Raw genomic sequence first — 12,379 nt, 5'->3', positions numbered from 1 at the left:
GTAGAGAACTTCTAAGAAATGCATAACTGACAAGAAATCAAATTTAACAAGTAACAATTCAATAATGATAATGATAACTAAAACCGTTAACACAATTATGAAATACATTAAAGGAATGTAGTAGAAACAGGGCTATGCCTTAATGCCTTTGAAATTTCTACCATAAGGACCTCGTTAGAAAATAACTCCCCCCCCCCAAAAAAAAAAAAAAAAAAAAAAATCATCTGCAGAATAGTTAGTCTCTTTGAAATACTTGGGCAAGAAGGTACGTGACTGCTGACAGTGAAACAAACTATGACCTCTGTCTTGTTCATGATGTGTTTCTTCTCCACCGCACCCCCCCCCCAACCCCCTCCCCCCCGCCCCCTTTGCCTCTGCTCTCCTTAGCTTTCCTCTACTAATCTCTCCTTTCCCCTCTCCTCTGTTCTCCTATCTACCCGTACCCAGCCTCTCCTTTGGGGGCCCAGTAACAAGGGATGATTCATGGGAGGGGTGGGGGGGAGGGGTTCGGGGGGGGGGGGGGGGGGGGGGGGGGCTGGAACGAACTCTTGATAGAAAATCACAAGATTAAAAACTGGACGCCCGCACCGCCACAGACCAAAAGGACTCAGTGGATGATGAAGGATATGCTGTAATAGAGCGAATGATGAATAAACAATGATGTTCAATCGCTGATATTCACAATATTGAAAATGATGATAATGATAATGATGAAAATAACAATAATCAGTGAAGTGATGGCCTAGAGGTAACGCGTCCGCCTAGGAAGCGAGAGAATATGAGCGTGCTGGTTCGAATCACGGCTCAGCCATCGATATTTTCTCCCCCTCCACTAGACCTTGAGTGGTGGTCTGGACACTAGTCATTCGGATGAGACGATAAACCGACGTCCCGTGTGCAGCATACACTTAGCGCACGTAAAAGAACCCACGGCAACAACAGGGTTGTTCCTGGCAAAATTCTGTAGAAAAATCCACTTCGATAGGAAAAACAAATGAAACTGCAAGCAGGAAAAAATGCAAAAAATGGGTGGCGCTGTAGTGTAGCGACGCGCTCTCCCTGGGGACAGCAGCCCGAATTTCACACAGAGAAGACAGACAGAGAGAAAAAGAGAAAGAAATACAATCACGGTAATGACAATACTACTACTATGATAATAATGATAATGATACTACTAATAATGATAATACAATTCATAAAGCGTCTTTCCACTTACATGCTCAACTGTGCTATACAATGTAAAAAGCGACTTTTGTTAAACATGCACCTGAATACTAAAAACAAAATCGTACATCTCTAACCCTTCAGAGATGCCCAATTAAACGCTCGAACACTAATATACGTTCATACATACACAAGTAAAAACATCACACATAATACATTACCAACAATACGTAAATGATACATACACTGCATTATCTGGAATGTGTGCGTGCCATTGAAGAACCGTATAAACAATACACACACACAGCATTATGCAGAATATACGCGTGTCATTGAAGAACCGCATAAATGATTCATACACTGCCGGTGCATTAACTAGAATATATGCGTGCCATAGTACATCCGTGCCATAGAAGAACCGTACAAGTGAGACATACACTGCATTATCTAGAATACGTGCTTGTCACTGAAGAAGAAGAACAAGAATTACCATGCAGACGAACTGGAAACCCAAAGCCTCGTCCACTGGAATGATGGCCACGGTTTCCGACCCATTGCAGCACCCGCTTTTGGCGCACGGGTACGGCATCACGTGACTGGCTGACGCGTATCCCAGCGTGCCGCGGCAGCAGCCATGATCCAACGTCATATCCGGCGGATGCGTGGGGTCATTTCCGTCTGGCTGTCCCGACCTCGTGAGAGCCAGGGGCTGGGGATAAAAAGGAAATAAAATCATGGATAATTCTTGCTGAAATACAGAAAATCATGAATTCTTTTTGGTGAAATACATAAGATTATGGACAATGTAACTTATGGATAAGTTTTGGTGAGACAAAAAAATCATGAATAATTTTTTGGTGAAATACATAAAATTATGAACAATGCAACTTATGGATAAGTTTTGGTGAAATACTTATTGTAGTAATATCACACAAATGTGTACTGGTTATAAATCCAGCGTTATTTGTTTTTGATCATGTATATCCATCATCAGCTCCATTCTAACACTACCGTCACAACCACCACCACCGCCATGGTCTGCCTGTATCATCACCATCACAACTACCGTCATCATCATCGTCGTCGTTGTCATCGTCATAAACGTCATGCCTTTGTCGTCGTTGTCATAATTATGATGATCATCATCAGCATCGTCATCTTGAAATGCGACGCGAAACGACACAGTCATTTTCATCGTTCTATGATAGGAATGTAGTTGTTTTTATTCACAATCTGATGAAAAGAAAAGGAACCATCGTAACTTAACGACGAAGGCAATAACGATGATAGTGATGATAACAAACACAACAACGATGACGACGACGACGATGATGACGACGATGATAATGATGATAATAAAAACAAATAGCAATAAAGATAACACTTTTTAAAAAAAGAATATGACGATGGTGATTCCATTTCTTCTAATGCCCTTCTTAGATCTGAAGTGTGATGAGTTCATCCTCTTCAGAAATTAATTCCATCATTAAAAACCAGCTCGGTGAATTGTTTGCGTGATGTGTGACGGAGTGATGGAGTGATGGCCTAGAGGTAACGCGTCCGCCTAGGAAGCGAGAGAATCTGAACGCGCTGGTTCAAATCACGGCTCAGCCACCGATATTTTCTCCCCATCCACCAGACTTTGAGTGGTGGTCTGGACGCTTGTCATTCGTATGAGACGATAAACCGAGGTCCCGTGTGCAGCATGCACTTAGCGCACGCAAAAGAACTCACGCTAACAAAGGGGTTGTTCCTGGCAAAATTCTGTAGAAAAATCCACTTCGATAGGAGAAAAAACAAAACAACAACAAAACAAAAAAACTGCACGCAGGAAAAGATACAAAAAATGGGCGGCGCTGTAGTATAGCGATGCACTCTCCCTGGGGAGAGCAGCCCGAATTTCACACAGAGAAATCTGTTGTGATAAGAAGAGAAATACAATGATGAAATGATAGCAAAGTATAAAAATGAGCAAAGTAACGAAACATCATTCATTCACGTTCATCTCCCTGAAACTGAATGTCATCCTTGTAATCATATGCAGTTAATTTGTCTGCAGTTTATTATTATTATTATTATTATTATTATTATTATGAGCATTTACGCCTAATCTAGAAAATAAGTCATAGCACGCAATCGTAAATAGTACACAATCAAAAATACAACCAACAATTTCTGAATTCGAATGACTTTTTTTTTTTTTCAAAACGTGGGACTTTCGTCGTTGGACAATGAAGAAGAAGCCAGATGAATTTGAGACAGAACACAGATTGAGATTTTTTTTTTGTCCACAAGGACAAAGCATGTTATATTATCGCAGACAGATTGTGAGACAAGAATTTTGTGTGAATGGAGCAAATGTGTGTGTGTGTGTGTGTGTGTGTGTGTGTGTGTGTGTGTGTGTGTGTGTGTGTGTGTGTGTGTGTGTGTGTGTTAGAGATAGGTATATATATATATATATATATATATATATATATAGAGAGAGAGAGAGAGAGAGAGAGAGAGAGAGAGAGAGAGAGAGATTCAAATGGTTTAATGACTTAAGCAACATGCTCATATCACCGTGGAAAACACGCTCCCCCCCTCTCCCACCCCTTCGAACGTTCCCTCCCTCCTACACTTTTCACAACATTCTATTGCTTTTTATAGGGAAGACAAAACAATATCTAACGGTATGTATATACACAATCATCGTAGACTACTGCTGAGGTTGATATCTAAGTAACCCGAGGCCATCGACCCGATTACGTAGTCACAGAGAGGGAGGGGGAGAGAGAGAGAGAGAGAGAGAGAGAGAGAGAGAGAGAGAGAGAGAGAGAGAGAGAGAGAATATTCAAATAACATTTGTCAATTTAACTATCTTCACAATCGATTAACATACATTTCCACCAACGAATCAATTAAACAGTGGCAACATAAATCGAATGGCATTTTGCATGCTAAGAATTGGTTTTCGAAATGAAGCTTTGTATGTGAGATCATTTACGCTGAGTCCCTTCGCAGTCTTAAGCTATGGTAAATAAATTTTGCTAAGCTGTTTGAATGTTGCACATCACACAAAAACGCCATGGGATGTATTTTAAGTTTCTTCACGTTTTCTTTTGTAAAATATTTCTGTCTTAAATCATCGGTTGCTGTGCACATCGACAGAAAATGCGTTTCATCTTCCAATCGGCATTTACACAAAGGACACGATAAATCTACCCCATAGTCAGAAGAAAAGCGTAATTTATGTGTTTTTATGTCAGATATGCCAAGCCTGAATCGAATGAATGTGTCTCGAAGTTTAATATTTTTGATACTTTCGAAGTAAGGTTCTAAAGATAATTCAGTTTTGAACAATCTGTACACAGAATATCTTTCACGTTCCTTGATTCTTTCATTCCACCCTTGAAACCAGCAGTCAGATATACGTTCTTTATATTCTCGTAAAAACCAGTTAATCTCTTGTACCCCTTGATTAAGCCAAACAAACCCAAAACCATAAATTGTTAAATGTCTCTGGACATCCGTGACACAGCAATCTTTACCATTGTCATGAATATTAAGGAGCATGTTGTAGGATTTCTTAGGAAGTCTACTATTTTCCATTCTGGTAAGACGTAGCCAATATCGAATTGCATTTACTTTTGCATCTATCCATAGTGGTTTCCTGCCCGTTTCACCATATACCATGTCGTTTGGCGTTTTTGGAGATACATTAAGAAGTTTTTTTAAAGCAAATAAATGTGCCTTTTCAATGCGTGAGTCGTTTAGCAAGCCCCAAACCTCTGACCCGTATAAAAGCATGGGTTTAATTTGTGTATCAAATAATTTGAAGACAAGCGATGGAGTTACATCACCAATACTCCACATGGTTCTAAATATATCAAGAATTCCAGCTTTTGCTTTAGTTATATGTTTGTTAAGAGAGAAAGAGAATGAAAGCCGAGTGCTGAGCAAAATTCCTAGGTAATTGTAAGCATTAACAATTTTTATCTCCGTACCTTTGTAAAACCATCTTTCTCGACTAGCAATGTACCCACCCTTCCTAAAAATAACAATATTCGATTTTTCCAGATTTACTGTGAGATTAAGGGAATCTGCATTCTTTGCTAGCAAAGTCAGCTGATGCTGTAATCCAACTGGAGTGAATGATATCAAAGCTACGTCGTCAGCAAATAGCAATATAAACAATTCGTAAAAATCTGGGTAAAGCTGAGCTCCATGTTTTCCATTACTAACAATGTCAGTGGCTAGTTCGTTAATAAATAAGGAGAAGAGTAATGGGCTAGTTATTTCCCCTTGTTTGAGTCCTTTTTGACAAAAAAGAAAATCTGACAGTCCCGACCCGTCCCCACTTCTGACTCGGAATTTTACCGTTTGGTACATGCTTTGAATTGCGTAGAATATTCTCCCACTTAAGCCATGTTTCAAAAGTATAGGCCAGAGTTTACTGTATGATACAAAGTCGAATGCTTTCTTGAAGTCGATGAAGGCAACATAAAGTTTTTTATTTTGTGCTAAGTATTCTGAATGACTGCAAAGAGTGTAAAAATATGATCTATTGTAGAGTGATCCTTCCTAAAACCCGCTTGCTCTTCTCCTATACTTTCATTCTCCTCGATCCAAGTGACTAGACGCTTATTAAGTATATAACTGTACAGCTTACTACATACATTTAAAAGGGAAATCCCACGATAGTTATTTGGGTAATCTGTTTTACCTTTCTTGTAAACTGGTTGAATAATTGCTTCTGACCAAGACTCTGGGTATTGCCCAGTGCTAAAGGCTTGATTAAATAAACGTACCAAAAATGGTGCTACAGTACTTGCAGAGTAGATAAATACCTCAGGAATTAAAGTATCAGGGCCACCAGCTTTATTATGTTTTAAATGGCTGATAGCATCAAAGACTTCATCAATTAGAATATCACCGTTTAACTGCAAATTGAATTCATCATCATGATCACATCCATCATGGATAATTACTTTCTTTAGATCCATAATGTTTATGGCATCAAATACTGTAGCAAAGTACTTTATCCATTCTTCCTTTGAGATGTTTCCATTAATAATTTTCCTTGATGATATTGACTTAATGGTAGCCCAAAATGTTTTTGGGTCATCGATACTATCAATAATCTTATTTTTCATATGACTTTTATACATGGCGGATTTTGATTTTAACAAGTGTTTATATTCATGTCGCTTTAAGAGGTAGTCATCCATCTTTTCATTTAAACCACTTTTTCTATATTGTCTGAGTGAACGTTTTGTAATTGCTTTACTTTCTCGGCATTCTTTGTCATACCATTTTTGTTTGCGAGCATGATTTGATACCGTTATTTTCCTCTCCATGCATGAGGAAGCTTGCACTAATATTGATGTAAGCCTATTCACAGCTTCATGCATATCGGTCTCAACCAACCTTGTTGCCAATAGTAAATTATCCAGCAGGCTGTCTAGCTCGTTTTTGAACATGTCTAATTTTGTAGGATCCCACACAAGCTTTTCTATAACAATAGGCTTGTTCCTTATTGACTGAATCGACTGAGTGCTTTTTGTGCACCTCAGCTGACAAGTGATTGGCATATGCTGAGAGTCTATCCTCTCTCCTATGCTCATTTTCTGCGGCAAGTGAGCAATCGTACGTGATATAACAAAATAGTCTATTACACTATTTCCTGCGCTAGAAATGAATGTAAATCGACCATTGTCGTCACCAGTGCAGTTGCCATTGAGGAAAAGTAGATCAAAAAGTGCTCCTAAATCTAAGAGTTTTGTACCGAAATCATTTTCTCCCAGATCTTCAGAATTTCTTATTTCTTGATCTGAAAGCGAGCTATCTTTCCATTGTTCAGAATAACTTTCAACATGCATCCTCATAATAGGCTGCTTATTGGATGTTCTGGCATTGAGATCGCCACATATAAAGAACGGAACGTCACCATATTTCTCAGCTATCTGTAACAGACAGTTTTCAAGCATTTCAATCCCGTCATTAAAGTCAGAGCCTGCATAGAAAGGTGAGCCTACAGGTGGCAAGTATGTGCAAATAAGAAACATATCGTTACTAATACCGAAGAGATTCTTTGACAGCTTTAAAATGATAAGGTTATTACCATCGAATTCAATTCTTTGAATGTATTTTTCAATAGTTTTCCGAACCATAACTATGACACCACCCGATTTTCGACCAGTAACGGATAACTTAACGGCTGGTGAAACATACAGTATGAAATCTGAAAATACGTCAGTTTTTGTATCTGAAACAAATGTCTCAAGTAAACAGACTAAATCAAACTTATTTAAATAGTTCACGAAATCTGTATCCTGAATTTTAGATGTAAATCCAGCGATATTATAAGAAAGGAATGAAACATATTTTATATTCATAAAAACAGGGCCTTGGCCTCTATCCTATTTATTACCTGGATGACCATCAGTCTTTTTCTTAGTCTGCTTTTTAGTTGCAGAGAGAGAGAGAGAGAGAGAGGCAGAGAGAGAGAGAGAGAGAGAGAGGCAGAGAGAGACCGAGACCGAGACAGTAAACGAGAAAAGAGAGTTTGGTAGGGAGGAAGATAAAATAGTTTAGAGAGAGAGAGAGAGAGAGAGAGAGAGAGAGAGAGAGAGAGAGAGAGAGATACACACACACGCGCGCGCGCACACACACACACACATACAGACACACACACACACACACAGATTGGGAAAGAGTGATTCTGGCCCAGTTCGATCAGACTGGAAAACTCACACACACACACACACACACACCACCCCTATCACCATCACCTCAGATCCAAAGCAGGAAACCCCTGGCACCGATAACCCGGAGCACTTTACCAGGCACAAACTACACACACACACACACACACACACACACACTGAACTTATTGTAGTGGACAGGACAAGGCCTGTGGTGTAACAGTCAGCAACTCTCAATCAGCGTGAAAGAGGAGGCATTTTCGTGCGACACACGCACACAGACGCACTCACACAGAGAAACACACACACACACACACACACATATGCAAACACCTACATCTGCACACACTCACTGATACGCATACAATCACACCCGTGTACGCATACACATATTTCATGTAAACCAATAAAAAAAACAAGGACGAAAGAAAAAAGAAAAAAGAGACAAAAACAACAACAAAAACAAAAAAAGAAAACAACAAAAAACAAAACAAAAAACCCCCCAAAAAACCAGAAGAAAAAGTTTTGAAATTGGAATTTTGGCATTTGATTTTGCCCTTTCGTCAGAAATCATAAACCAGTGGTAGACAGAGACTGCGAGGATGAATGATATGATAAGAAAACTGAGCGTTCGTAAGAAATAGGAAAAAAAAACCCCAACAAAAACAACCCAAGAACAACAAAAAAACACTATTGGACCAAGCAATTACCGCCTGTCTGGCAAAATGAACCACAAAAGTCTCGACTTTCGGACTGATTGGCGACACACAATGTAGGGCACTCCAGGAGGAGAGTAGGGAGGGAGGGGGTGAGGAGGGGAATTGGGGGGGGGGAGGGAGGAGACCGATGAGAGTAGAGCAGGAGAGAGGGGGATAGGATAGGAGAGGAGGAGAGAGGATAGGAGAGGAGGAGGAGAGAGGGATACGATAGGAGAGGAGGAGAGAGGATAGGAGAGGAGGAGAGTGGGGGATATGATAGGAGGAGAGGGGAACGGACGGAACAGAACAGGATAGGAGAGGACACACACACACACACACACACACACACACACACACACACACTGACACGTATGCACACGCACAAGAGTGAATACACACAAAGAAACACACACACACATGCTTGTGGTGGCAAGGATTTTGTATTGTATGAGGGAAAATGTGTATGTGGATGGGATGGGCATGGTGTACTTGTGCTCGACCAGTTATCTTCGTGTGTGTGTGTGTGTGTGTGTGTGTGTGTGTGTGTGAAATAGAAATGCAACTGTGTATTCCATGATCACACTTTTCTTGTATATATATATATATATATATATATATATATATATTTATATATCTATCTATCTATATATGCATTTTGTTTTTGTTGTTCTTGTTGCTTTTCATCTGCTTGTTTCTTCCACCTCTCTCTCTCTCTCTCTCTGTCCCCTATATTTTTTTCTATCCATTCGTTTAACTGATGGCTCCATGTTAAAAAAAAGCAATTGTTGCTTATTCAATTTACCATCATGAAATAAACTCTTGACTTCACACACACACACACACACACACACACACACACACACACACACACACACACACACACACACACACACACACACACACACACACACACACACACACAGAGCGTATTCCACACAACAGTGTATTTCGCAGAAACATATTTTCCACATTGACAAAACAAATTGAGAGAAATGCGTATGTCAAAGCTGTTCCAGAATGCAACACATCATACAACCAATTGCCCACGGGAGAGAGAGAGAGAGAGAGAGAGAGAGAGAGAGAGAGAGAGAGAGAGAGAGAGACAGAGACAGAGACAGAGACAGAGACAGACAGACATGCAGACAGACAGAGAGACAAAGCTGTTCCAGAATGCAACACATCATACAACCAATTGCCCACGGGAGAGAGAGAGAGAGAGAGAGAGAGAGAGAGAGAGAGAGAGAGAGAGAGACAGAGACAGAGAGAGAGAGACAGACAGACAGACAGACATGCAGACAGACACAGATATGAGAGGGGGGGGGAGAGAAAATGAGAGACAGGAAGGGAGAGGAAGGAGAATGACAGAGAAGGGAAGGGAGAGAAAGAGAGGGAGAGGGAGAAAGAATAGACAGACCAGGAGCTAAAGAGAGAGAGAAACAGAGAGAGGAGACACACACACACACACACACAGAGACAGGGAGAGAGAGAGAGTGACAGAGTGAGAAAGAGATGAAAGGGGAAAGAAAGAGACAAAGTGTAAAACCAACAACAACCTCACAAACACACACACACACACAAAAACAAAATAACCCCCCAAACAAACGAACAAACAAACAAAATAAACAGACAAACGCACCGTCGGGAGAGCGCTGTTGAGTGCGAGAAAGGGGACCCCGAGCCAATGCACAACAACACGCCACACTTAGCGCGAAATTATTCCTCAGAGAGATCTAACTGCACGATTACTTTTTTTTTTTTTTCCATTTTATCTTAATTCTGTTTTACCCTGTTTCTGTGGACGACACATCTCGCTTTCCAATGCATTAAGAATCGTCCACTGGCCATGCGAGAGAGTGATCAATCAAAAGTGTATTATTAAAGTTTTCTCCATGCTCTACTAATCCTAGAAATCAGGCAAACCTTCTTGTTAACTATGTTTGAAGATACGAAACGGGGTCACGTGATGCGAGTGGCGTCGTTCATTGGCTCAACTTTATGGAAACGAGTTCCGGGGGAAAAAAAAAGGAAAAAAAAAGGAGAAAAAAAAAGCACGTCCTAAAAGTTGTTTCCAAACTTTCATGTAACATCAAAGCATCAACAGCAACAATACCACCACTGCTTCTATTACTCATAATAATAATCATAATCATAGTAACATACCCTACACTCAAGTATACACGTTTTAATATATCCCCCTCCCCCCCCCCCCCCAAACTCCCGCATGATGATGGAGTCTCCCGTGGGACCGACGGGTGAGTAGGCAGGCAGGCTTATCTGTCGGTATGTGTCCTCATATGGGAGAAGAGGCCGATTCTGGGTGCGCAGCACTTCCCACAGGTGTTGCAAAGGAAAACGTCTCCAGAAGTTGAGCCCTGCTTCCTTTGCTCACGCTTCTCCTTAATGGTCAGCGTTCTCTTGTTTTCAAACGTCTTTATGCCACTAGAGCACAGCATCCTCCAGCGAGAGCGGTCAAGGACATCAGTTTCCCAGGAAGCGATGTCTCTGTCACAGGCTTTGGGGTTTGTCTTCAAGGTGTCCTTGAAGCGCTTGCAGGGTCTTCCAGGTTTGCGGTGGCCTTCCTTCAGCTGGCCATACAAGAGCATCTTCGGGATCCCGCTGTCTGTCATATACCACTTTATATATCATCCTCAGATAGTTTATCAATTCTCACTTCTGATTCGCCCCCTCGCCCATCGCGACTGCCAAAAAAGCACAAACAGCAACAACAAAAACATGTTTACACCTCTTCACCCACCACACAACACACACGCACACACCACGCAACACACACACAAACACACACGACCAGGCACACAACACACATTAGTCTTAGACTGAGGACAAGAATTTCACCCTTCCTCCTCCTACCCACCCCACCGAAATGACTTTAGTTCAGACAACCCTGAAGAGGGCAGCCTAGGGGCATGCTGCAGACTATTGGGTTGCTGACGGAGTCCTGTGTTTGCTGTCTCCCAGCGAAATTTGCTTTCTTCCTCCCTGCTGATCGATGGTGGACTAAACTTTCGTCTGTGTGACGTCTCTCTCTCTTTTCTGATCCGTGCAAGCTTCCTTCTCCTGTGTTTTCCTTCTTTTCTGTGTGTGTCTTTCTGTGTGTGTCTCTGTCTTTCAGTGACGTCTGTCTGTGTCTTTCTGTGTGTCTCTTTGTGTCTCTCTGTGTCTTTCTCTGTGTGTCTCTGTCTTTCTGGGTGTCTCTGTGTCTTTCTGTGTGTCTGTGTCTCTCTGTGTCTTTCTCTGTGTCTCTGTGTGTCCCTCTGTCTTTCTATGTGTCTCTGTGTGTCTTTCTGTGTGTCTCACTGTCTTACTGTGTGTCTCTCTGTGTGTCTGTGTGTTTTTAGTGTGTCTCTGTGTCTTTCTGTGTGTGTCTCTGTGTCTTTCTGTGTGTGTCTCTGTGTCTTTCTGTGTGTCTCTGTGTCTTTCTGTGTGTCTCTGTGTCTTTCTGTGTGTCCCTCTGTGTGTCTCTGTGTCTTTCTGTGTGTCCCTCTGTGTGTCTCTGTGTCTTTCCGTGTCTCTGTGTCTTTCTGTGTGTCTCTCTGTCTTTCTGTGTGTCTCTCTGTGTCTTTCTGTGTGTCTCTGTGTCTTTCTGTGTGTCTCTCTGTGTGTCTCTGTGTCTTTCTGTGTGTCTCTCTGTCTTTCTGTGTGTCTCTCTGTGTCTTTCTGTGTGTCTCTCTGTGTGTCTCTGTGTCTTTCTGTATGTCACTCTGTCTTTCTGTGTGTCTCTCTGTGTGTCTCTCTGTGTGTCTCTGTGTCTTTCTGTGTGTCTCTGTGTCTTTCTGTGTCTTTCTGTGTGTCTCTGTGTCTTTCCGTGTCTCT

The 12,379-nt window shown here is 41.3% G+C and overlaps 1 protein-coding gene across 1 annotated transcript in view; it reads right to left on the bottom strand.

Annotated features, from left to right (window-relative positions):
* The window catches only part of LOC143298287 (uncharacterized), a 204,580-nt gene that overhangs the window by 6,548 nt on the left and 185,653 nt on the right, over window positions 1–12,379 (bottom strand). Inside the window, exon 2 of the mRNA XM_076611105.1 lies at window positions 1,655–1,873. Coding sequence (XP_076467220.1) covers window positions 1,655–1,873 — 219 coding nt within the window. The remainder of the gene's footprint in view (window positions 1–1,654; window positions 1,874–12,379) is intronic.

The sequence above is a fragment of the Babylonia areolata genome, chromosome 23, assembly GCF_041734735.1.
Source record: "Babylonia areolata isolate BAREFJ2019XMU chromosome 23, ASM4173473v1, whole genome shotgun sequence".
In the NCBI taxonomy this organism is placed as follows: Eukaryota; Metazoa; Mollusca; class Gastropoda; order Neogastropoda; family Buccinidae; genus Babylonia; species Babylonia areolata.
Note: the sequence above shows the minus strand (reverse complement) of the source record. Positions and strands in the feature narration are given on the sequence as shown.